Source organism: Natator depressus, chromosome 20 (assembly GCF_965152275.1).
Source record: "Natator depressus isolate rNatDep1 chromosome 20, rNatDep2.hap1, whole genome shotgun sequence".
Taxonomy (NCBI): Eukaryota; Metazoa; Chordata; order Testudines; family Cheloniidae; genus Natator; species Natator depressus.
Window position 1 is genome coordinate 24,756,299 of NC_134253.1, and position 25,812 is coordinate 24,782,110.

The 25,812-nt window shown below is 54.9% G+C and overlaps 2 protein-coding genes across 4 annotated transcripts in view; one reads left to right on the forward strand and one right to left on the reverse strand.

Annotated features, from left to right (window-relative positions):
- Positions 1-45: 45 nt before the first annotated feature.
- Positions 46-11,064, reverse strand: TRMT1 (tRNA methyltransferase 1). Of its 2 annotated transcripts, XM_074935477.1 has the most exons (17): positions 10,959-11,064; positions 8,507-8,891; positions 8,009-8,064; positions 7,200-7,321; positions 6,289-6,476; positions 5,776-5,891; positions 5,310-5,422; positions 4,506-4,654; positions 4,204-4,287; positions 3,748-3,817; positions 3,529-3,663; positions 3,254-3,339; positions 2,752-2,860; positions 2,395-2,471; positions 1,594-1,713; positions 870-984; positions 48-726 (listed from the first exon to the last, which is right to left on the reverse strand). In XM_074935477.1, exons 2-17 carry the CDS (start codon positions 8,869-8,871, stop codon positions 643-645), a joined length of 1,989 nt encoding a protein of 662 aa, XP_074791578.1. In that variant the 5' UTR covers positions 8,872-8,891; positions 10,959-11,064; the 3' UTR covers positions 48-642. The 2 variants fall into 2 exon arrangements, with proteins under 2 accessions (XP_074791579.1, XP_074791578.1); XM_074935478.1 differs by lacking the exon at positions 8,507-8,891 and having other exon boundaries at positions 46-726; positions 10,959-11,035.
- A 3,185-nt stretch (positions 11,065-14,249) lies between these two features.
- The window catches only part of NACC1 (nucleus accumbens associated 1), a 32,325-nt gene continuing 20,762 nt past the window's right edge, over positions 14,250-25,812 (forward strand). Inside the window, exon 1 of one of the 2 annotated variants that reach the window (XM_074935741.1) lies at positions 14,250-14,387. The gene's annotated coding sequence lies outside the window, so the exon portion shown is untranslated. The remainder of the gene's footprint in view (positions 14,388-25,812) is intronic. The other variant, XM_074935739.1, reaches the window with a different exon arrangement.

Sequence of the window (25,812 nt, forward strand, 5' to 3'; positions counted from 1 at the left end):
CCCCCCCCCCAAAAAAAAAAAAAAAAAAACAACAAAACTCCTCAGCACAGCTTCTGATTTCTGCCCACCTGCCCCTTCAGCCTGGGGCCTGGGTTGTGTGGGTCTAAGTGCCATTGTTAATAAACAAGGACCTCAGGTCTAAGTGCTTGTGGCTGAGTCCTGCTCGGGGGATGCAGGCAGAATGAACACACCAGGGCAGGGGCAGAACTGTGACTAGAACCCAGGAGTCCTGTCCCCCCCCCACATGCCTGATCGATTGCCTGTGGGGAAACTGAGGCAGAGTAGCTCCACCATCCTCCCTGGAGTCCAGCCAGCCAGGCTGTGGCTGAGGGACCCTTCCTCAGCCCAGGTGGGGAAGAAGAGTTGCCAGGCTGGGGGGATCATGGCATAGCCCTGCCTTCCCCTTGGTGCCTGCTTTGGGAAGTGTGTGTGTTGGGGGGGTGGGAGCTGAGTTCCCCCCCGTGTGCCCCATACAGAAGCATCACACGTGAGTCTGGGCTTGTCCCTAAAAAGGAGAGACCCTTGTTTTAATGGCCGGCCGCACAGAGGCTCAGGGTGGGGGAGACAGTCAGTCTTAAAACGAAAAGCTTGCACCCTCCATCGAACTAAAAAAATAAAGCTCCGTTCCTGCCCAGGGCCGGGTTACGGCGGGGGGCTGTCGGTCTTCACAGCCTGGGGGGCTGGTTCAGGGGAGGGGCAGCACTTCTCAGCCCCCACGCAGCTCCCCTAGCAGAGGGAGAGAAGCTACAGTCAGGGTTATGGGGTATTACAGCAGCACCGGGGCCAGGAGCTGCCATGCCTCTGATCCCCCCCCGAGCCCCTTTCATCCCAGCTCTAGCTCCCCCTCCCCCCCCCCGGCCAGTCCTCACCTCCTTGAGCCTCTTGCAGGGGGTGTTTTTCAAGCGGCCCCCGTCCTCCGCTCTCTCCTTCCGCTTGTTCTGATGCAGCTTCCTCTTGTCCTGCAGGGAGGTGGAAATGCCCCCCCTGGAAAGGCAGGAGCGGGCTGGGTGAGGAGGGCTGCTGGGGTCGAAGTGCTATTTTAACCCCCAGGGTTAGCTCCAGCCCCCGCAGTGGAGTTTGCTCAGCTACGGGGAGGAGTGACAGCAGCTGGCTGTGGGGTGGAGCACGGCAGCTGTATAACAGCATAAAGCAGCAGGCCCTGAGGAGCGTTCACGTATCCGCTGGGGCTGGAGGCTTTAAAGAGACCAAATGGAAGCAGGATAAGGCTACCAGCCTGGCTGGGTAGTAGCCACACAGGGGTGGGACCTTGCTCTGATCCGGATCCAGAGTCATCCTGGCCCAGAGCTGGATTCAAGGTAGAACAGCAGCCCCCTAGCCTTAACTCCTCCCCACAGGCCCCAGGTGTCCTCTTCAGCTGTCACAGTTGGTGCCTTCCCGTCAAAGATGCACTTTGCAACCAGCCCCAGGGAGGTAGATGGGGTCAGTCCTAGCTACACTTTACAGCTGGGGAAACTGAGGCAGAGAGAAAGGAAGTAACTGGCCCACACAGCCAGGAATAGAACCGCGGAGTCCTGCATCTGAGCGCCCTCCCCCAGCCATTCAATCTTGGCCCAGTCCATCGGCTTCCCTTACCCTGCTTTAGCTCTGGCTTTAGGGCCCCAGTACGCTTCGGGATTCTCCTGGAACCGTTTCAGACCCTGCTTCCTGGATTTGGGGTTGGCGTCCTCGCGGATGGTGAAGGATGCCTGCAGCCTAGGGCATGGAGGAGAGGGAGACAGACGGCTCAGTGCTTTGCTTGGGGGGCTTCCTGAGCAGCCTGGAGTGGGGAATCCTGAAGAACTAGGCACAGGGAGAGTGGAACAGCCCCATGGGCCCATCTAGCCTGGTATTCCTCACCCACCATCCCCTGCTGCCCTGGCTCAGACCAGTGGGCTGGGGGGGCACTGGGCTCAAAGCCACTTTAGGTCCATGTCTCCCAGCTGTGCAACACACCTGGTGGAATAACCTGTCCTGGGGAAAGTTCCTCCTCAATCCGCCTTAGACAGCTGCGTTGCCCTGAAGCAGCAGGGCATGGCCATCCCCCAGACCCTCTGCACTGCAGGGGCAGGCCCTGGTCCAGCTACTGCCACAGCCCTGGAGATGTTGTACCAGCCCCCATCCCTGCGTCTTACCCAGCGATTGCCAAAGGAGGTCAGTATCAGGATCACTATTTTACAAATGGGGAAACTGAGACACAGAGGCACATGATCCACCCACACTGAAGTCCAGTGGCAGAGCCAGGCCTAGAACCTAGGTGTCTCAAGTGCTAGTCCAGCGTTCTCCCCCCTAGGCCATGCTGCCTCCCCTCTGCATCCCACCAGCCCCTGCCCCCAGCAGCAAAGAAGGCAGCGTGCCAAGCACTGGCCTGATTCCCTTCGAACCCCCAGGCCGTACGTGGGCTCCACAGAGAGGATGTGGAAGGCTGGGCTGGTGTCCGAGAGTCGCTCTCTCTTCACTGGATGGATTCTCTCCTGGGGAGAGAGATCAGGTCATTTTTCCGTTGAGTTCCCCTCCCCCCAGCCCTGGATTCCCTTCACACGCAGCTCAGCCGGTGCCCCTCAATCCTGAGCCGCAACAGACAGGACCCCCCGCTCCTCCCCAAACCCTGCCTCCCCCTGCTACCTTCACCAGCCTCACAGCCAGCCAGGGCTCGCATGGAGGGAGCTCACTGGCTTCAGGCATCCCCATCAGCGGTGACCTGATGGGGTGGGGGCAGACGAGAAACGCTAAGTCCACCCCCCCCCAACTCACCCAGCATCTCATGATGTCCCAGAGGGCGGAGGGCGGGGCGTCCGTCTTGATGGCGTTCTTGCAGGCGTGGGAGAGCGACACGCGGTAGCCGGCGTGGAGGAGGGCAGATCTGGAACCGGAGGGGAGCCCTCAGGCCATGCTGCAGGGGGAGCCCTCTGCTGCCTGCAGGCCCCTGGGCTCTCCGAGGTGGTGGCAGCTCAGGAGGGGGCGCCCTCCCCCTCTGGACCCTGCCCAGCACCCCCTAGTGGTGAATGGGGGGGGGGTGCTTTCCCCCGGGGGAATTATGTGATGCATCCAACCCCAGCCTCACTCCCTGCCTTAGAGGCAGCATGTCCCGGTGGAGCGGGTGCCCCTGGTCTAGGTCTCAATCCCAGCTCTGCCCCGCTCTGTGCCCTATTTCCCCACCCACTCCAGGGGTGTTTAGAGCAGAAGCTCTTTGGGGCAGGGGCTGCCCCTGGCTCTGCCCGGCGCCCGCTGGCTGGTCCCGTAAGGCCCCGAGTACCTGAACTGCAGCAGGGAGGGCGTGTTGCAGTGGATGGTGCTACTCAGGCAGTCGAGGGTGTAGTACAGCGGGACGTCGCTCAGCTCCTGGCCAGAGGGGAACACAGTGGCTCAGCACAGGCCCCGCCCCCAGAAACCCAACTGGCCACGCCCCCCGCTCCAGGGGTCCCACCCTCCCAGCTGCTCCCCAACTCAGACCCAAAAGAGACCACCCGATTCCCCAGCAGGGCCCCATGCCGCTTGTTCCCCCGGGGTGCTGCCCAATTGGCCCCTCACCTCGGTCACCATGCTGAGCACCCCCTGGATCCGATCCTGTGTCCCGAACCGTCCCGGGTTGCTCCCCAAGGCCGACAGGACCCTCTGGACAAAAGCTAGGTCATGGAGGGGCTCCGCCCACATGGGGCCACCCAGCTGGGAGAACAGAACAGAGCAGGTGAGGGCAGCGTGCCCGGCCCTCGGGGAGTGGGGTGCACCGGGGGGGGACGGGGGGCTCACCTGGTGCCTCTGGTGGCAGTGCTCGCAGGAGGGGCCCACTGGGGGGCCAGAGGCAGCCGAGTATTTAAAACTGAATCAATCAGAACAGTGATTAGAGATCTAATGGAGCAGAGCCCCTCCCCCAGCCCCGCCCCTCCATCCCAGCCCCCCTCCAAGCCCCCTTTCCTAACCTGAGATCTCCTAGTCCAGCTCCACCCCCCAGCTCTCCCAGGCCAGGCCTACCTCCAGCTGGGGACCCCCCCCCCACGGACCAGTCATCCCCTCTCCACTCCCCGCATCCATTCTGCATCTCCTTAGGGACAGGCCAGCACTGGACTCTCCCATCCAGTGGACACTAGCTCTGAGGACAGGTCCCTTCCCACTGCTCTCCAGGGCCAGGAATTGGAGTCAGCCCCTGTCCCGTGGGTGGGGACAGCTGCACCGTCCTGGGGTGAGGGGGAACCCTGAGCCCCCTACTTGCTCCCGTGGCTGGTCATCTTGCCGAGTCTCTGGAAGCGGTGCGTCCCGCAGCCCACACAGTTATACACCAGGGCCTGTTTGCTGCAGAGACAGGAGGAGATTCAGTGACAATGGGCCCAGGAACAGGGAGTGGGGACAGGGCACAGCGAGCAGTGGGGGTGCCAGCAGGGGGTGCTGCAGGGCAGGAAGGCTGGGGCGAGCGCCTGGCTACTCCACTCCTGGCCTCTCCAGCAGGGGGCGCTGTGGAGAGCAGGGCGGGCTAACCCTTCTGGCCAGCGCCCCAGGGACGAAATGCTCACCTGGCAGAGGCTTTCACGGTGGCCTGGCCAGTGAAGACCCGCACGAAGACCCGGATGTAGAAGTCGGCGCTGACCGACAGCAGCGGCATGATGTAGCGCTGGTAGCAATTGGCGCGCTGGTCCAGGCTGTGCAGGATGATCCGCAGGGCCTGCGTGTGGAAACGGGGTCAAGGAGCTGCCTGTGAGGCGGGAGTGGGGAGGGGGCCCTGCTCCCCTTCCAGTACTGGGCCTGATCTCCCCAGCCCAGCTCTGCTGGGACACAAGTGCGCCAGGTCTCAGCCCAGCCCTAGCAGGACCAGCGTCCCCATCGCAAGTAGGGTCCAAGGAATAAAGGGGCCAGGGAGCAGGCTGAGCTCCCCTTCCCTCTGGGGTCAGCGAGGGTTCTCCAGGGGGCCCACGAGTCATGTCCGGGGCTGCTGGCCCCACCGATCCACTCCTCTCCCTCCCTTCCAGTGCCTCCTGTACCCTGCAGAACAGCTGCTCAGCGGCGTGCAGGAGGCTCTGGAAGGCAGGGTGAGGAGCAGGAATGGGGTGCGCTCGGGGGAGGGGAAGAGGAGGAGTGGGGTGGAGCAGGGGCGGGGCCTTGGGGGCAGGGCCTGGGGCTGAGTGGGGGCTTGCGCACCCCCAGGGAAAATTAGAAGCCGGCTTGGGCATCCACAAAAAATTTTAAGTCAAAATGGGGGTCCTCAGGTTGCTAAAGTTTGAGAACCGCTGCCCTAGGGCGCGCAGCAGAGGCAGGTGGGCGGGGCGGGGCATGGAGGCAGAGGCCCCGCCCACCCCCAGGGACACCCCGCCCCCACTCACCATCTCATGGCAGAACTTGCCCTTGATGGACATGGCTCCGTACTTGCTGTAACACGTCTCCCCGCTGTTCCCGGCCATCACCGCCATGTCGGTGCAGGTAACACACAGCAGGCCTGCAAGGGAGACATCCCGGGGGCGGTCAGCTGAGGATTCCTCCCCCAGCCACTGACCTCACCTGCTCCAGGATGCGAAAATCCAGCCTAGATGGGTCTCCGCCCAGATTCCAGAGCCTGGGACAGCCGCTGGGGCCCTCACTTCTGAGGTGGAGGAGGGAAGTGATCTGCCCCTGGGATAGATAGAACCAGGAATCTGGATTCCTGGTCACCCTCCTCTAACCCACCAGATCCTACATCCAGAGCATCAGTGGAAGCTTGCAAATGTGGCAAGTCACTGCTGGGAGGAAGCTCGCAGCGCCACCTCCCCTGCCCCCAGCAGCCCTGATGCTCCCCCCCACCCCGCCACTCACCTCCTTCACTCACCGCCTGCACGGCGGCATCCAGGAAGGTGGCAGGGCTGCCGTATGGGTCCAGGTCGATGATGTCGAACGGATGCTTCTCCGCCTTCTGCTGATACATCAGCATCCTGCAGGCAGGATGGGGACAGACACTGAGCAGGGGAGTCCCTGAGTGCAGAGCCAGGGAGGCCTGCGGGGCCAGTTCGCAGCTTAGGATATCGCAGGACTAGCCAAGCCCCCCACCCACACAGCTCCTCCCCCAGCCCCTGCGCTGGAGACCCTGCATAGGGCACAGTCTCCCTGGCTGGTTATTTATTAGGTGTAATACGGTAGTGTCTAAGTGCCCAGTTGTGGTCCAGAGCTCCTGGACCACAAAATCCCCCCCAAAATCCTCCAGGCACAAGGCCATTCACCCTCCTGCTTCTGAGCCAGCTGGATTGGGAAGCTCAGGCCAACCTGGTGAGTGGCTGAGAACAGCCCGCTCAGCACACGTGATGCCAAAGTGGCCCATCCCTCCAGCTTTACCTGGCATCGGCCAAGCTCGACGTCACCAGGTGCCCAACTTCATTGAACTGGATGTTCCTCGCCATGAGCTCGACGGCTTTGGAGGAGAAATCGTTGGCCACCACAGCCTGGAGGCCGGGCACCTCCTTGGCAAAGCGGATAGAGCGGAGCCCTGAGGCGGCCAAAGCCTCCAAGATCCGCACTCCTTCCTGCGCCGGGGGGGGGGAGAAGGGACCACATCTCAGCCAAAGCCCGCACACCCCCCTGGGTCACCGATCGGTGGGGAATCGAACCCGGGACTTCTGGATCCAACAGCACAAGCCCCTGATGCCTGAGCTACAAGCCCCAAGTCTGTAGCCACGGCTGAAGCAGGCTCATCCACCTCTGCCCATGGCCCAGCCATCACGTGGGTTACATGCATCAGTGCATTGGAGACTCCTGCCCAGACACTGATGCCAGGAGCCCAGCAGTCAGCTCTGGATTAGGAAGTTTCTCCATCCGCCTGAAAGGCAAACTCCAATTCCTTTGCAAGGTTAAGCAAGACCCTGCGTGCTCACCGAATTGGAGGGTCCAGTGCAGACCTGCCTGGAGGTTGCTCGCAGCAAGACGGTTTGCAGTGCAGTGGATGAAGGCAGTAAAAAGCTGCAGCATAAATAGGGAGGTGGTTCGGCTTCTCCCCAAGAACTGGGGTGGGGGGATGGTCAAGGGAGACTCTCTCCTGCCCACACCCTCCATCGGACATCAGGCAGTGGGAGGGCCACAGTTGGGGTGGAGAAATTTTGGGGAACCCACCCATCCTACCCAAAAAGAGATTGGCTTGTCTCTTTGGCTTGCGAACACCTTGAGGCAGGGACTGTTTCTCACTCTGGGCAGTGCCTGGCAAGACGGTGGCCCTGGCACTACGGGAAAGCTAGTGCTAGGTTTATACGCACCTTGCACACTTCTCCCACTGCCGCTGCCCCCTCCCCTTCAGGTGCTGGTTCTGACCCAGCCTCCTCCCCTTCGGAAAGATCCACAACCACCTTCTCGACCTTCTCCTCTCCTGGCACGGCAACTGCAAGAGACAGAGCGAGCAGTGGGGGCGGATGCAAGGGTGTCACCCGTCCCCCCACTCCAGCACTGCAACAGATCTGGGTGTTAAGGGGTCTGGGCAGCATCTCTGGGTTCAGACCTTAGGGGGCCTAGCTCTGAGCTGCTCTAATGTGCAAAGGGGCCTTGCAGTTTGCGGGGGGGAGGCAGAAGGAGGGGATGCCCCTCTGTGCAGGGCACCCTCCCAGGCTTAGGAGCTAACATGAAGGCCCTGAACCATCCCTGTTCCCAGCCTCTCGCCACACCCCGATCTGTCCACTATGCCAAAGTGTCCAGCACTCTGGCTGTTCCCTGCATCCCAGGGGCGATAGGGAGCAGCGTGTAAGAGCAGCCTAGCTTCAGCTTTGGGCTAAGGAGGTCCCTGTGGAGCCCAAACTATGGAGAGCACAGAGCAGCTTAACGTTCCCGCCCGCAAGCGGCGTAGAAAGGGAACAACTAAGAATCAGAGCCGAGCTCCCAGCATTCCCTTGTCCTGATGCACCGGGCTCAAGGCAGGAGTCTCGGGGTGGGACAACAGGCCAGAGGGTCACAGTGGTCCCGTCTGGTCTTGAAAGCTAGCGTGCTAGTAACGGTCCTACCAATTTAACCAGCCTGCTCACTGCATTGGGGCGGGGGATTTTCTAGAGAGAGAGAGAGAGAGATTTCCACTTACTCTGAATCCCCTTGGCCGAAAGCTGAAGGCGAATGAATTCTGTGATCACGGCACACCTGAGGCGGAAGATCAGAGAGACACACACAGGCCTTAGTGCCCATTAAGGCTCAGATCTAGGCCACATCCCCTGGTAGACATGCTCCTGCTCAGTTTTTCCAAGCAATTCTTTCTATTGTCACATTAGCCCTGATTTCAAAAGTGACTGGATTTTGGGGGCCCTGACTGGAGACACATTAAGGGCCCCCACAACAGCAGGTGCTTGGCACTAGAGAAGGATGGGCTAATAGGAGAGGAACGGTGGTGTTTTGGAGCCCTGGGTTCAATTCCGTGCTTTGCCACAGACTGCCTGTGTGAACCTGGGCCAATCACTTAGCCTTGGTGTCTTGGGATAATTGCAACCCTCCTGTGAGGCTGGGCAGGGCTAAGTGCTCATATATTACCGTGATGGGGGCCAGATAAGTGTAGACAGCTCCAGGCCCCCCTCTTGGTTGTACTTACGTCAGGTCTCGGTTAAACTCTTGCACAGGGTTGTAGAACACTTCGTTGGCACTGGGGAAGATTATCTTTGCTTTCCCCTCCATGATCACGGTCTCCCCAGTTTTCATGGGGCCAGCGCAGCTCCCAGTGTCCATTGCTAGATCAGATGTAGGCGGCTGCTCCTCATGCTGCTCTGGATGGGAGCCATTGGCTTCCTGTGGGCATTCCCCTTCCATGTGCTTGGAAGGACAGAGCTTTCTAGCTGGCAGATCTTCAGGTGGCAGGAATCTCCGGCCCCTTCCAGCCAGCTGATTTGTTACAGTTCTGCCCAGCTGCAGGATGCAGTGTCTCATAAACCAAGCCAGTGGAGTGAACTTAGCCTTCATCAGAACATTTTGTGTCACAGCTGTCTCCAGAATACAAGAGAGAAATAGTCCCTGAAGGATCCCCAAATACTTTATAAACTACGGTCTTACTACGGTTTGTATTGTGGTAGTGCACTGGGCTTGTTATTAGGTGTATTGCAGTAGTACCTAAGAGTCACAGGCCACAGCCTCACTGTGCTAGGCACTGTTCAGCCCCAGAACAAAGACAGTCCTTGCCCCAAAGTGCCTGCAATCTAAATATAAGAAAAGGCAACAGATGGCTGTAGACAGGGGAGCAAAAGGAAACCGTATCAGTGAGCGTGATGGGCAGTGGTCTCTGTACATCAGCCAGTGCCAAGTTTTTTGTAGCCATCATGGCAAAGGAGAGTTAAGGAGGAATCTGAATTAGGACAATGAAGTGGCTTTGCCAATGAGCATGCAAACACTACTTCTGCAGCTCTCATTCCTGTCGTACCCAAGCACTGCACAATCTTTAATGTCTTTCTGCTCGTGACCACCGTGTGCTGTTATCTGCATTTTGCGGAAAAAACTGATTTAGTTAAATTGCTGCAACAATCTGGTGGGGATGCAGCCCTGCCCCATAAGGGTTTTGAGATCAACAGAGCTGGTTTTGGTAAATTTACCAGCACATCTTTATACTGCTATAACCACAGCCCCAATAAAGGCGTCGCAATGATTTAACTACATACATAGGGGGGAAAAAAAATCAGTGCAAAAACTATGTGTAGACAAACCCTTAGATCACGAGCGCTGTAGGACAAAACATCTTTTTGTTTTGTGTCCATACGACGCCTCACGCAACAGGACCCTGCTCCATGGCTTGGACTCCTAGGAGTTACTGCAATCCAACAGCACTGTCAGCCCCATGCATCCAAAAATTAGTCATCACAAGGTTGGCTTAAAGTCATCAGATTTCTTTAAAACAACACATGGGGTTCTTTTTATTTGATTTCTGGCATGGGTGTTCACCTCTTTAAGCTTTTCACTACAAGCTCAAAGACTAGGGTGGTCACCAGTCTAGGTTTTCCCCAGGAGAGGATGTTGTGAAGGCCAAGACCATAACTGGGTTAAAAAAAGAACTAGATAAGGTCATGGAGGATAGGTCCATTAATGGCCTTAGCCAGGATGGGCAGGAATGGCATCCCTAGCCTCTGTTCACCAAAAGCTGGGAATGAGCAACAGGGGATTGATCACTGGATGCTTCCCTGTTCTGTTCATTCCCTCTGGGGCACCTGGCACTGGCTGCTTTAGGCAGACAGGACACTGGGCTAGATGGACCTTTGGTCTGACCCGGTAGGGTCATTCTTATATTCGCCCCTTTTTTTGCAGCAGCTTTCCCCGATGAACCAGTTCAGATACCACAGGGTGGGTTTTGGGGTTTTTTGGTAGCGACTAATAGAGTATGGATGGTTATTTTTTTCTAAAACAAAAGCTTGAGATTCTCACGTAGTCACCCAAGACAAGGAGCCATGGTTTTCGGAAGGGGCGGGGGGAGAACAAGCCACCCAGTATCATGAGACTTACACTGACAGTGAAAAGAAAAGGAGTGCTTGTGGCACCTTAGAGACTAACCAATTTATTTGAGCATGAGCTTTCTTGAGCTACAGCATCTGATGAAGTGAGCTGTAGCTCACGAAAGCTTATGCTCAAATAAATTGGTTAGTCTCTAAGGTGCCACAAGTACTCTTTTTCTTTTTGCGAATACAGACTAACACGGCTGTTACTCTGAAATGACAGTGAAAGACATCCCCACCTCCCCCCAAGCCTGATATTTTCTGGGAGCCAGTTCAAACTGCTTGAAGGACTAGGGGGCCCCGATCCCTCAGAATTAAAGTGGGGGAGGAACGGGGGAGGGTGACTCCGTTTGAGGCGCCGATGCCAGGTTTTGAGCTCGTGCAGAATAACTGAGCGGAGGAGAAAGGGGGAAGAATAATCCCCAATCCCCCCCCCCCCCGACAGAGGATTTGAGAGCTGAAATTTGAGGTGCCCCCCAAAAAAGCTAAATTAATGCTGAGCCCCCGGGGCCCTCCCTGGTGTGCGGGGCAGAGCATCCCCTTCCCCCAATTAACACCCCAGGCTTCCCTCACCCAGAGAGCGCAGCAAGCTCAGCCTTCCCTCCACGCCTTCCAGGAGCAGCTACATGGACGGCGCCATATTGTATCCTGCGGGGAGCGATCAGGTGACCCCCTTCCGGCCAATGGGAGGTGCTATGTACAGGGCGGCTAGAGGGACAAACAGCTTGGAGGCTGTGACCAAAACGCGACCGGAAAATCAATCCCATTGAGAATGGGTAGTGGGGGGCAGCTGAGCTAGGGACTGGGTTAAAGAGGAGCCCTGCCAGGTGGGGGGCATGTCCCTCTTTTGGGGATCACTGTCAGGCTGCTCCCCTTTAATGTGGCCGCATCATGACTGCAACCCAGGCAGCCTGACGATAGAAATCACCATGCAGAATAGGAAGGGGATGCTCTGCCCCGCACACCAGGGAGGGCCCCGGGGGCTCAGCATTAATTTAGCTTTTTTGGGGGGCACCTCAAATTTCAGCTCTCAAATCCTCTGTCGGGGGGGGGATTGGGGATTATTCTTCCCCCTTCCTCCTCCGCTGAGTTATTCTGCACGAGAAATCACCATGGCATGGCACAACACAGGGGCTGGCGTGAGACATCCATCGAGTATCCCGCAAAATGCAGCCATGTCAAGGAAGCCGCATGGCAGCAGGGGTGCAAAACCTGCCACTGGTTCGAAGGGCCATTTTGTGGACTGAGCTATGGTTCCCCACCCCCAGTCCCATTGGGATCCAGCAGATGCCCTGAGGTCGGCACATAACCTGAGGGGTGGAGATCCATAGCTGGCCCTATCCTCCCTCTCCTCCGCCCCCCCCCCGGAGCAGAGGGGCTCAGTGGGTATAGATCTGTATTCCCATTCCCTAGTCCTCTGCACAGGCTTGGGGGGGGTGTCAATGTCATCTCCCCCCATGAGGCTCATGAACCCCTCCGAGAGCCCTCAGCAGCATCCCAGGAAGGGGTGGGGATGCTGCAAATGAAGCTGATTCCCCACCTCCTCCAGGGTCCCCAGGTGCATGCCAGGCCTACAGACTCCACAGCTAGACAAGGCCTTTTGGCCCATCCTAGTCCTTCCCCACATATGGCTACTCAACTGTCTGTCTGTCCTCCTGGCTGGTCTTGAATTACAGATTAGGATGTGGAGCCAGAACCCCAAATAATAACACGACCCTCAAAATATAGAGAGGACCCAAATGCCCTCTCAGCAACCCAGATCTGAACACCCTGAAAATTTGGGGTGCCCCCAGCAGAACCAGGGCTATAAAAGGGGTCAGGGGACCAGACCCCACTGGAAAATCCAATCCCCCTCCAAAAAGACCCACCCACACACCCAACTCCTCCTGCCAACCAGGGGTGCACCTGGCAGGATAAGGGCCATAAAAATGGGGTTTAAGGGAATATGGGTGAGGAATAATCCAGACCCCACCTGGCAAATCCACAATCCACAATCCCCCCCTCAGTTTGGAGGGAACTTTCTCCTTATCTCCTCCCTCCCCTTAAGATTTTAAAGGAGGCATTTCTGGAGCAAAATATGGGGGAAATTTCCCCTAATTCAACCACCCCAATTTTTCTTTCTAAGGTGGCAGTTCTGGGTCCAAAATTTGGGGGAACCCTCCTTCTAATCTGCCTCCAAAAATTATAGTTTCAGGAGTTAATTCTCCCCCTACTCCACCCCACTTATTTGTGTTTTGGGGGGTCAGTTCTGGATCCAAATTGGGGGAAACTTCCTTCAATCCAAACCTCAAATTTTATTTTTTTGGGGGGCTCAATTCTAGATCCAAAGCTGGGGATGACTTCCCCCTACTCCAGATCCAGAAATTACTCTCTCTCAGAGAGAGAGAGAGAGAGAATAGTTTGGGCCTAATCATGGGGAAAACCCTGGATGCAAATTCAGAGGTGGGAAAATCTCCTTCTAACCCATTCCTCCCACCACAACCCTCCTCTCCCAATTTTTTTTAAATTTTTTTTGCAGACGCATTTTGCTTCTGGATCCAAACTTCCTAAGCATGGTACCTGCCTCTCCTATAGAGCTGTTGAGTCTGACCCTCCCATTTCATAGGATTTATCTGCACCAAACTTTATATATTTCTCTCTATATAAAATGGTATATAATTATAATAAAATATATTGACTTTATACACATATATATGTTTATGATATATCATTACCTTATATATAGGCTTATAAAAATTACATATATATATCAGTTTAGTGCTAGGATACTAAATGTAATATATATATGTAAGTTTACACTGATATATATAAAGGGAAGGAAAAAATTTAATGCAGAGAAGTACATGCATAAATTTAGTGCAGAGAAAATATATGTATGATTCTATTATTTTGATAGATAGCTACATATATTATTTCTGTGTACGAAACTTTTTATATGTATTTTGCTGTGCTAAAACATATATATATATATATATATATATATATATAATGTTTATAAACATATATATAAAGTCATATGATTAAAATATCATTATATATATAAATGTAATGCTAGGACATTAAATTTAGCATGTATATATAAATATGAAAATAAGTTTAGTGCAGAGAAATTATATATGTATAATAAAATCATGATTCTATTATTCTTATCTATGATTTTTCACATGATTTTTCTGCACTTAACTTTATCTGTATATTGGTGCTGTGTTAAAATTATACAATCATTATAATATAATCATATTATGACTTTATATACATATATGTTTATATATTTAGTGCTAGGATATGAAATTCAGTGTACATATATGGCTTTATAGTATGTAAAAAAGTTTACTGCAGAGAAGTTGCATAGAATAATTCTGGTTTCAGAGTAACAGCTGCGTTCATCTGTATTCGCAAAAAGAACAGGAGGACTTGTGGCACCTTAGAGACTAACCAATTTATTGGAGCATAAGCTTTGCTCACTTCATCGGATGCATTCAGTGGACCCACTTCATCGGATGCATTCAGTGCAGTCCACTGAATGCATCCGGATGAAGTGAGCTGTAGCTCACGAAAGCTTATGCTCCAATAAATTGGTTAGTCTCTAAGGTGCCACATAGAATTATTCTGTGTGCATATGCAATAGATTCATATGATTCTATTATTCTTATCTACCTACCCCCATGCACCCCATCTCTCTCCCTCTCTGCACCCCCCTCCTCAGGGATAAGCCCAAAGCCTGGCTGGCAAGTTCACCCAGAGGCATTTTCCTGCCCCCCCAGGAGATGCGGGAGGGGCCCCGCTCCCCTGGGCCCAGCAGGGAGCAGCCAGCTCAGGGCTCAGCTAGCCGCGCCTGGGCGTGTGTGCGCCTGATGCAAGGGGAGGCCCGGCTGGCGGCGGCCGCTGCCGCATCGCAGCGCTCGGCCCTCGGCTGAGCCGGCCTGGCTGGCAATGAATGGCTGCTGCTGCCGCGAGGCCAGGGCGAGCTGAGCCCTGCGCGGAGACCGCCCCTGTGCACAGGTGGGAGCCGGCCCGCGCCCCGGGGCGGGGCCCCCCGCGCCCCCGGATCCCGGGGGGACCTGCTCCGCCCCCCTCAGCTGCACCCCCCACTGCCCCCCCGGATCTCGGGGGGACCTGCTCCGCCCCCCTCAGCTGCACCCCCCACTGCCCCCCCGGATCTCGGGGGGACCTGCTCCGCCCCTCTCAGCTGCACCCCCCACTGCCCCCCCGGATCCCGGGGGGCCCTGCTCCGCCCCCCTCACCTGCACCCCCCACTGCCCCCCCGGATCCTGGGGGGACCTGGTCTGCCCCCCTCAGCTGCACCCCCCACTGCCCCCCGGATCCCGGGGGGACCTGCTCTGCCCCCCTCTGCTGCACCCCCCACTGCCCCCCCGGATCCTGGGGGGACCTGCTCTGTCCCCCCCCAGCCTGACCCCCCACGGCCCCCCGGATCCTGGGGGGACCTGCTCTGCCTCCCCAGCCTGACCTCCACTGCACTCCCTGATCCTGGGGGGACCTGCTCTGCCCCCGCAGCGTGACCCAACCCGTGCCCCCAGATCCTGGGGGGACCTGCTTTGCCCCCCCCAACCTAATCCCCAATGCACCCCCAGATCCTGGGGGGACCTGCTCCGCCCCCCTCTGCTGCACCCCCCACTGCACCCCCAGATCCTGGGGGGACCTGCTCTGTCCCCCTCTGCTGTGCCCCACTGCACCCCTGGATCCTGGGGGGATCTGCTCTTCCCCCCTCTGCTGCCCCCCAGCCTGACTCCCACTGCACCCCCTGATCCTGGGGGGACCTGCTCTGCCCCCCAGCCTGACCCTCACTGCACCCCTGGATTCTGGGGGGAGCTGCTTCCCCCCCGCTGCAGCCCCCACCTGACCCCCCCCCAGTGTCCCTGATCCTGGGGGAACCTGCTCAGCCCCCCTCTGCTTCAGCCCCCACCTGACCCCCCTGCATCCTCTGATCCACCTCCCTTCTGCTGCAGTCCCCCCATCTGACTCTTCCACTGTAACCCCCTGATCCTGGGGGGACCTGCTCTGCTCCCCCTCTGCTGCAGTCCCTTATCTCAGTTCCCTGATGCTGAGGGGACCGGCTATGCCTCCCTCTGCTGCAGTCCCCCCATCTGGCTCACCCCTTCCCCTGGGTGGTCTGGAGGGGTGCTAGGCCTTTCTCCAGGTCCCGCCTCTCCCCAAGAGGCTTCCCAGCTCAGCCCCTGCTCACCACACACTGCCTTTCTGCACTTTCTGCCCCCTGGGGAGTTCTCTAGCTGCCCCCCACTCTCCTCCCAGACCCTCCCAATCTCCTCCACTTAGGGGACCTTCCCCCGCCATGGGAAGAGAATCACTACCCCCCACAATAAACTCTGGTGAGGCCTCCCCCTGTGCACCCCCTTCTGGGTAGAGGTGAGGGGGTGGGGGCAGGGATGAATCTCCCCAGTGGATCCTGAGCTCACGAAAGCTCATGTTCAAATAAATTGGTTAGTCTCTAAGGTGCCACAAGACCTCCTTTTCTTTTTGCGAATACAGACTAACACGGCTGCTACTCTGAAACCAATGGATCAGGCTCCTGGGAGAAACCCTTCTATTGCAAAAAGAAAAGGAGGACTTGTGGCACCTTAGAGACTAACCAATTTATTTGAGCATAAGCTTTCGTGAGCTACAGCAGTTCTTATGGGGTCTCCGAGCTGTAGTTGGGGTCTTCCCATCCTAGCAGCCCCCTGTGCCTAGATGGGCTTTTGTTTCGTTATCTTGCTTCTTGCCCACCCAGCTGCAAGGGAAAGGCCGAAAGCCACCAGCCTAAAGTCAACTTCAGCTGCTTGGGAATTTGGGGGTAGCAAGGCCGGGAGGGGGTGGGTGTGTGGGCGTGTGGGCGGGCGGGCGGGCGGGGGGGGGGCGGCAGACTGCCCTTCTCCTTGTCATGTGTTGGGAGTTAGTGGTGTTTGGCCAAGGGGAGGGAGGGATAAAGGGGTGATCTCCCCCTGTAAAAAAATAAATAAAAATCCCACCAAACAGAAAACCAGGAAGTTTTTCCTGGATAAACTCTGTGGCTCGTGCAACTGGAACAGCCCCAGAGTGGGTTGAGGTGAGGGTGTAGCGAGGATTTCTTCACTTCACCGAAAAAGCTTTACAATTTGTTTCTGTTGCACATTGTTTACATTTTTATTTATTTACATTTTGAAGGGGGTGGGGGCAGGTTTAGCTGTCTGGTTTGGGTTGCATTTGATTTATTTTAATTTTTTTTTTCTTTTGCTGTGTGTTTGGGTCACAGGTTTCTGGTTTATGTAGAGAGTGTGTATAATAACACACGTGTTGTGTTGCATATTCCCCTTTTCTGTTTCTTTGGGTTGCAAGTTTCAGGTTGTGTGTGTGTGTGTGTATATAATAAGTGCATTGTTTTGTTTGGGTTGTATTTCACTTTTATTCCATTTGTTTAGGTTGCAGTGTTCAGGCTTGGATTACACATATATTTTAATGTGTTGTTTTGTTTGGGTTGCTGTTTCTATTTGGAGATTGTATATTTTTTTCAATACGTTTTTGATTGGGTTGCAATTTGGGGGTTGCAGTTCTTTATGGATTTGAGGGGGAAAGGTTGTGGTATCTGTGTCTTGTGCATAAATCCTGTTTTTTAAGCTTGAACCTCATCCCTGGACCTTTTCTGTGTAGCTCAGTCCACGGTCCTGGCAGGATCAGCATCCAGTTAGTTACAACTATGTTGAAACAGAGTGGTAGCAAGCTGGATTATGTATATGGGCTACCACTGAGGTACACAGACTCCAGCCCCTTATAGGTCAGGCCACTTGCTTAGGACTTGGGAGATATGGATTCAATTCCCTCCTCTGCTGCATACTCCATGAGAGATCTCCAAATCCCGTACTTTCTCTGTGCCTCAGTTTCCCCATTTGTAAAATGGGAATAATAGCTCAGCTCTGCCTCACAGGGGTGAGAATAAATGTAGTAAGGCTAGTGAGGTGCTCAGATACTGGTAATGGGAGGCCATATAAGTACCTAAAATAGATAGTACTGGGTGCTACACAGATACAGGGTGCGAGAGAGTCCCTGCCCCAAGTAGCCTGCAATCTAAATAGACATTGTGTGGGAGGGGAAACTGAGGCACAGAGCAGAGAAATGGGTTGCCCAGAGTCAGTGGCAGAGCTGGGAATGGAACGCTGGTCTCCAGATCCCCAGTCCACTGCCCGATCCCTGCATCTCAGTGTTGCCTCCTTGTCAAGACCTCATGCGGGAGTTGGGCCTGAGGGCTGCCTCTGTGACCGTATAGTGGAGCGTCCAATCTATGCCACAAACACTAAGCAACTCGGGGCTCCATCACAGCACTGGGGAGGCAGTGTGGTCTAATAGTTAGAGCACAGTGCTGGGAACCATGACTCTTGGGTTCTCGTCCCAGTGGTGAGGTGGGGTGGAGTCTAGTGGACGGAGCAGGCGACTGGGAGTCGGGATGCATGGGGTTACTCCCAGCTCCAGGAGTGGAGTGTAGTGGACTAGAAGCCTGGGCTCTGCTCCTGGCTCTGGATGGGAGGGTGATTGAGATCCTAGGACAGAGGTCAATGAGTTACGGTGCCTTCTTGGGGAGCGCTGAGTTTAAGCCTGAACAGAACTGTCGGGGTTGTGATCCCAGCAGGAGCCAGGCATGCGGCTTTCTGGGTCCCCGGGCAGCGAAGGAGGCTGATCCGTGAGAGTGGCAGGAGTAGGTGCTGGATCGGGTGGGGAGGGATCCAGCTGACGGGCAGCTTATTTCTCTGATGCTTCTGACAGAGCTGGAGTTGGATACTTGATATTAAACATGCAGCAGTGGGTGGCTGTGTGGGTAGGTCTGAAAACAGCCTAGGGAAGCTAGAGACAGGCCTTATTCTTGTGGCCTGTGTGAAACATGCTTCACAGTGTGCCCCGATCTGGTATCTTGGGGCCCACAGAAAAACCAAGAGGGCTTGTAGGGGGTGCAGATCAGGCAAAGCTGTTCTTTTTTCTCCCACTGGATGATAGTAACTTGTATTGCAAGAGCTCCTAAAGGCCCCAGCCAAGATCAGTGGGCCCCCACTGTGCCGGGCGCTGTCCCCCGCAGCTGAGATCAAGGGACCCCACTTCACTGGGCACTGCACAGCCACAGGTGGGAAGGGAAATTGAATCACAGAGTGGGGGAAGGACTTGCCTGAGGTCACCCAGCAGGTCAGTGGCGGAGTTGGGAATAGAACCCAGGAGTCCTGACTCCCACCAAAATTCCTGAATCTCAAATTGGGGGCAACTGTTCTCATTAGCTGGAGGTGAGGTTGGCGATGCCCTCATGTTGTGCGCCTTGTGGCTCTATAGTATGGAGGTACCTGTAAATCGGTGTCAGGATGGAGGACTGAAAATCAGGACTCCTGGGTTCTGTTCCCAGGTGGGTGGAGAGTAGGGTCTCGTCTCTGGAATCTAATGGTTAGGGTAGGAAGGTAGAAGCCAGGACTCCTCCGTTCTTATTCCTGTCTTTGGCACAGATTGTGGTCTGGAAGTGAGAGCTGGAGATGCTGGAAACCAGCGCTTCTAGATTCCAAGCTCCAGCATTGATTGGCTGGGTGACCTCTGGCAAGTCACCTTGCCTTTCTGTGCCTCAATTTCCCCATCAGTACAATGGGGATAATGATACTGACTCATCCTCGGGTGAAGGAGTGTGGGTTGCATGTGGAGGCTGGTTAATGATCATGTGCAGAGTACTGTGAAACCTTGGAAGAAATAAGCATCAGGTGTTTATTATTGAGAGTCAAATGAAAGGTAGAATCATTACATTTTCTTCATAGATTATAAAGCCAGAAGGGAGCACTGTGATCAGCTAGTGTGATCTCCTGTATAATAACACAGGCTGTGGGATTTCCCTGAATTAATTCCGGTTTCAAGTAGAGCAGATTTCTTGGAAAAACATCGAAACTTGATTTAAAAATGGCCAGTGATGGCAAATCCACGGTAGCCCTTAGTAAGTTGTCCCTCTTAAAAATTTGTGTCTTATTTGTCTAGCTTCAACTTCCAGCCACTAGCTCTTACTAGACCTTTGTCTGCTAGACTGAAGAGCCCTCTATGATCAGTATTTTGTTCCCCAGGTAGGTACTTAAAGACTGTGATCAAGTCACCCCTTAACCATCACTCTGTTAAATTATGGAGGCAGAGCTCCCGGAGTCTGTCACTGTCTACAATAAACAGGCCCAGAATTCAGGGTTTGTAGTGGTTTTACAGAACTTACGATGGGTAGAAAAACTTTTTGATTTAAATGGGTTTTAAAAATTAATCTAAAAAAACCAAAACAGGAGTCTCAAACCTGGTTGATTTCAGACCAGGGAAGATGAAACTGACAAAGAACTTTCTCCCTGCCCTGCTGAGATAAATGTCAAAAGTAAAGGAGAGTGTGGAGGCTCTTTGGGACAGGGACTGCCCCTCCTTATCCCTTGAGCCTGCACCATTGACTCCAGTAACGCAGGATTCGACCCTTATTAGGCGTATGCGGGTAGCACCTAGAGGCCGCAGGTGAGATCAGGTGCCTGTTGCACCAGGTGCTGCAGATACATTATAAGAGCAAGTCGCTGACCCAACAGACTTACAGTCTAAGTGAACAAGTGGTAGAAGGGGAAACTGAGGCCAGAGGGTGACTTACTCCAGGTCTTTGGTGGAGAACAGAACCCAGGTGTCCCGAGCCCCGGCTAGATCCGACTGCACCTTTAAACTGATTTCCTTTTCTGCAGGATCTGAGGTTCTGTTAAGTGCTCTAACCTGCTGGTGTCTCGTTCTTATATGTGCCAGCTGCTGGGAAAGCCGGCTCATCTGCTGCCCTCCTCTCTGTCGCTTGCAAATAGGTCAAGGCAGTCGGTTTCTCTGGTGGATCGCGGGCAAAAAGAGTGACCCTTCCAGGCTGCTGTGACTTTAAAAACGCAATGTCACCCAGGTTCCAAAACCCAAGGCACAGAGGCAGCCTTGGGGGGGAGCCCACTGCCCTGGGGCAAGACTTTGGGTCTGTTCCCGCATCACTGCGTGCCTCAGTTTCCCTAGGAATCTAGAGCCCTGGGGCTCTGCCCACCAGGGGGTTCTCCTCGCTTGGAGTAGGGTTGGCAGAGGGGAGCCCCCACTAAAGAGTCTGTGGCATCTCTCTCCCTTCCAGGAGAGGCAGAGATGGTAGCATGCCATCGTGTCCGTGCTTAGTGGATTGAGGCTAAAAGATCTTTGGGTCAAGGATGCAGGTCAGGGGCTCTAATGCAAATCAATAGCGAGTGCAGGGGGTTTTACTCAAGGGAACCACTGTCTCCGCTTCCCCAGCCTGTCTGTCAATGTCCCTGAGTTTGATGTGAAAGGCTCCCTCTGATCTGACGGTTCCACCCTACCCTTCCTTCTGCGATTTGGGGATATCAGGTGTCTGAACCAGGTGGTAAGCATGCAGGAGTGGGTGACTGGACTGGGGGGAGGCGGAAAGCCACCCCGATCTGGCAGGTGGCCCCTTAGGTGGAACGAGTTGTCTGGTCTCAGTCTTGTTCCTTCCTTGGCTGCTGCAGTCGGTGGGATTGAAGGGAAAACAAGTGAATTCCCTTCCCCGCCAGAGGCGGGTCCCTGAGACAGAGAGGCAGGTTAGGTTGCTAGTCTTGCGCTGGGGCTACATAGAGTCTTAGAGACAGCTGATCCAGCACCAACCGACCTGTGGGATGGGTGGGAGCTGGGCTGAGCCAGACTCCACAGAGGTCTCCAAAGCTAAGAGCTGGTGTGGCTCAGAGTTGGAGCTGTGTATGTGGGATCAGGGCAGAGGGTCAGCCAGCTCTGATGGGTAAGGGCTGGCCGTTGGGTAAGATGATGGTCGGGGGAACAGGGCTGAGAAGACCGCGGTCTTATTCTTTTGCTGTGTTGCTTAGCAAAGTTTGGGCTGTAGGATAACTTGCCCTGGGCTAGGATTACACCTAAAGATCACCTAGTCTCTGTAGGATGCTTGTGCTGAGCGAAATTGGGGCCTGGTTGTGTCGTGCACCCCTCCAACTGAGATTGGGGGCCCTCTCATGCCGGGCCCTGCACAGGACGCCGCCCCCCCAGCTGAGATTGGATGCTCCATCATGCCAGGACCTGCACAGATACCCGCCCGCTGCAGGGATCTGGGCCCTGCATAGACCCTCCTCCGTCTGAGATTGGGGGTCCCTTCATGCTGGGTCTTGCATGGGGGGCTGCATCATGCCAGGCACTGCACAGACCCCACTCCAGCCAAAAGCTGGGCCCCATCATGCCAGGCGCTGCACACACAGAGGGTGAGGGACTGGCCCTGCCCCAATGAGCTTTCAGTCTAGCCAGACAGATTTAGATTGGAAATAAGGCTCAGGGAGATTCACCATTGGGACAAACCTCCAGGAGGTGGAATCTACATTGCGAAGTTGCCAGATCCATCCTGGTGCCTCTGCTATAGCCAAAGACAGCTGCTGGGCTCAGCACAGGGGTAAATGGGTGAAACTGAAGATCTTGGGCCTACAGTAGGTCAGGCTAGAGGATTTAATGGTCCCTCCTGGTCTTAAACCCTGCTGCCCTATAAATAAAGGGACAAAGGCAGGATTGGTCCCTCGGGTTTATCACTGAGGGGACTGTGTCCCAGAAATGTGAAGTGACTTGTCTGCATGGAACAGTTGTGCTGGTTTTGAAGCAAAGGTGTGAACATATGCCACTCGGGGTGAAAGCACTGCCAAGGGGCGCTCCGGTTTTGGTGTAAAAGCGGCTTCTCTGGGGCTGGTTCAAGTTGGTTAGAGACAGATTTAAACTCGACTGAAATCAGATCATCCGTGCAGGGGTTCCCTGGGTCTTTAAATTAAAAACAAAAAAGCGAGTTAAACCAGTTCAACTTTTCCAAGTAGACAAGGCCGAGCGATGCCAGAGCCCAGGCCCCCGAGTCCCGGTCTGTTATCTTCACCACAAGACCTTCCTTTTGCTTCTCTTTTTTTAGAAGGAATCTTATAAGTAGCCTGCAGAATAAGGCGGAGGAAAAACTTGCCCTTGCTCTTGTGATGATGGTGCCTTTGCCCGGAAAGGTTTGCATTCGGAATTCTGGCCCTCGGAGGAGCAGAGAACGAATAAGTTTATGACGGGGCATGAGCTGCTTGAGAGTGGGACTGTCATCTTGTTCTGCGTTTGTACAGTGCCTAGCCCAGTGCGGCCTAGTGGTCTCGGGAGACCTGGGTTCTATTCCTAGCTCTGCCACTGGCCTGCTGGGGGCCCTTGGGCGCGTCACTTATCCCGCCCTGTGCCTCGGTTTCTCCATCAGTGAAACAAGGATGACAGTGACCTTCCTTGAGATCTGTTTGTGAGACGTGCTCGACGAGAGCTCGGGATTGTAGTTTTGCGTTTATTACAAAGTGCTGCCGACGAGGTGGAATTCCATGGAAGCTACCAAGGAACAAGGCTGGGACGGCAGGGAGTGGAGGATTCTGTTCTGTTAGAATGGGGGAGGAGGGGCAGGAAGCCAGGACTCCTGGGTTCTGTGCCTAGCTCTAAGAGAGGAGTAGTGTCTAGGGTTTGGAGCAGTGGGGGCAAGGGACTCCTGGGTTCTGTGCCTAGCTCTAAGGGGGCAGTGGTGTCTAGTGTTTGGAGCAGTGGGGGTTGGGGCTAGAAGCTAGAACTCCTGGATTCTATCCCCAGCTGTAGGAGGGGCGTGGTGCCTAGTGAGTAGAGCGGGGAGTTAGAAGCCAGGACTCCTAGGTTCTCTCTACAGCTCCACCACTGATTCACTCTGCAGCTTTAGGCAAATCCCTTTTCCTGCCTGTACCTTCGCTGTCCTTCCCCGCCACCCCGATCCCCCCATGTAAAATTGGGTGTGGGATGCCCCACACACACTAGGTGTACCCACAGTGGCTGGGCTTTCTTGAAATGGCTAAATCCAGGTCTGGAGAGAAGGCCGGCTTATCAGGGCTTGGGCTGATGAGACAACAAAGCCACAGGGGCCTTGGTTTTCTCCCCGCCCCGGGGTTGGGGAGATGCCGATGGGGTGCTCGGATCAGCACACGCCCGTCCCCGGCTCCCAGCAGTAGTGTCTGTGGAGACAAGCGCACCACGTGGTGGATAAGTCAATACTCTGTTCACTTGGTTACCTTTCCGCGCTCCTGCTTTGCATCCCTGCATGGCTAGTTCAGCCAGTGTTTACTCCCTGCTCGCTCGCTTTACGGTTTTTTTTCCCTTGGTTTCAGTGTCTGCCACAGATCGAAATAGTGTGGGATAGACCTGTGTTGCTCACTGCATCTCACCTCCCCCACGCCCATAAAAGACGTACAATGCACAGGGGCCAGTTAGGGAAAGGAGTATGGGGCCTTTCCCTTCTGCGGGGGGTCCTCTCTGATCCAGCCCCGGTTAGGGGACTGGCTGGCTCAGGGGCAGGAGGGAATGGGATTCAGTCCCTTTCCCCTTTACGGGGCGCCAGCTTTCATCCAGCCCCAGCTTAGGGGAGCGGTTGGTTCAGGGGGCCAGGAAATGGGACACTGCCTCTTTCTTCTCTGGGGGGGTGCTGGCTCCAATCCAGACCCAGGGTGGGCACCCTGTGAGTCAGAGGCAGGTGGAGTCTCTCCTGTTCTCTTGGGATTTTTAAAAAAAATCAGTTAGCTAAAAAAAAAAAAGTCTAGCAAATTGCTCTGCTAATCACGAATAAATTAACCCTCCTCCCAGCTTCGTTCCATAGCGATTTGCTAGGCGTGGCAAGTCTCAGTGACGGGATGGGAGCGTGGAATTAAGCGTGGCTCTGATTTCCTGCCTTGTTAGCCAGCGTGTGGAGAAAAGATGGCCGTGTGGCTAGGAGCTTGCGCGCACACATGGGCGCGCTGTGTCTTTGAAACCATTACAAAATGGATCAAAGGAAATACTCGTCCCTACAACATATCATTACCCTGTGGAACTCGCTGCTACAGGATGCCGTGGAGGCCAAAATCTTGGCAAGAGTCAAAGAGGGATTGGACGTGCACACCACACCCACGAGGTGTGCTGCTCTGTCCCCTTGGAGTGGTGACGGGGCCACTTAGAGATTGATGAGCCTGGGCCAGCCTTGGAGGACAGAGCTGAGTCTTCTAGCAGAGGTAGCAAAGGCTTTAAGATGCAGGGGTCCGAGGTTTGCTCCCCTGGAAGTGTCAGGATTTCTACCGGGTGGGATACCAGCCTGGGACTTGGGAGACCTGGGTTCAGTTCCCTGCTCTGCCACAGACTCCCCGTGTGACCTTGGGCTTCTTTGTGGCTCAGTTTTCCTATCTGTACAATGGGGAGAATAGCACCGCCCTACCTCCCGGCCGGGTTATGAAGATAAAACCGTTACGGTTTGGGAGAGGTGAGGTATTGCAGTTGTCACCGATTGGGGGACGGGTAAACAATGAAGATGACGGGTCACTGACACAGAGCGATCTGGATCCTTTGGTAAACTGGGCGCAAGCAAACACTATGTTTTATTACAGCTAACTGTAAATGTATCTGGCTCGGAACGAAGAGTGTCAGCCGTGCTTCCAGGCAGGGGGGCTCTCTCCTGGGAAGCAGGGACTCTGAAAATGATTTGGTTATGGTGGATAATCAGCTGAGCAGGAGCTCCCAGCGTTACGCTGGGGCCAAAACAGCTAGTGGGGTCCGGGGATGTATAAACGGGAATGTGGAGTAGGGAGAGGTGATTTTCCCTCTGCATTCGGCACTGGGGCAACCGCAGCTGGAATCCTGTGCCCAGTTCTGGTGCCTACAATTCAAGAAGGATGTTGATAAATTGAGGAGAGGTCAGAGAAGAGTCACGAGAAGGATCTAAAGGATTAGAAAACCTGTCTCCAGGAGCTCAGTCCATTTAGCTTATTAGAGAGAAGGTTAAGGGGTGACTTGATCACAGTCTGAGTATCTACTTGGGGAGTAACGGGCTCTTCTGTCCAGCGGAGGCAGGCCTAACACAATCCTCTGGCTGGAAGTTGAAGCTGGACACATTCAGACTGGAAACAAGGTGAGCATTTTTCATGCTGAGAGTAATCACTGGAACGACGTACCGACAGCTTCTCCGTCACTGATCATTTTCCAGCCGGGACTGGGTCTGTTTCTAAAAGCTCTGCTCTAGGAATTCTTTCGGGGCCGTTCTCTGGCCTGGGTTCTACGGATCACAATGGTCGCTTCTGGCCTTGGGGGTCTGTGAAAGTATCCTACGCACACGGATCGGGTTTTATTAGCCTGTGGTTGCCTCTGAGCGAATGGGCTTCTTTTTTAGCTCAGGAGGGACTCCAGCTGTGGGATCCAGAGGTGTCAGGTTCAACCCCTTCTGCTGGACCCCACTGCGGGTGTCATTCCCTGGGGTTTAGGTACAACGCGGGCCCCATGCAGCGGCATCCTAAAGATCTTAATGTGAACCTGGCTGACGGGACAGGGCCGCTCCGCCACAGCCAGGCAAATAGCTAACTCACTTTCCTTTTTATATCCCCGCCCCCTGCTCCCTTTTATCATTCCCCCCACC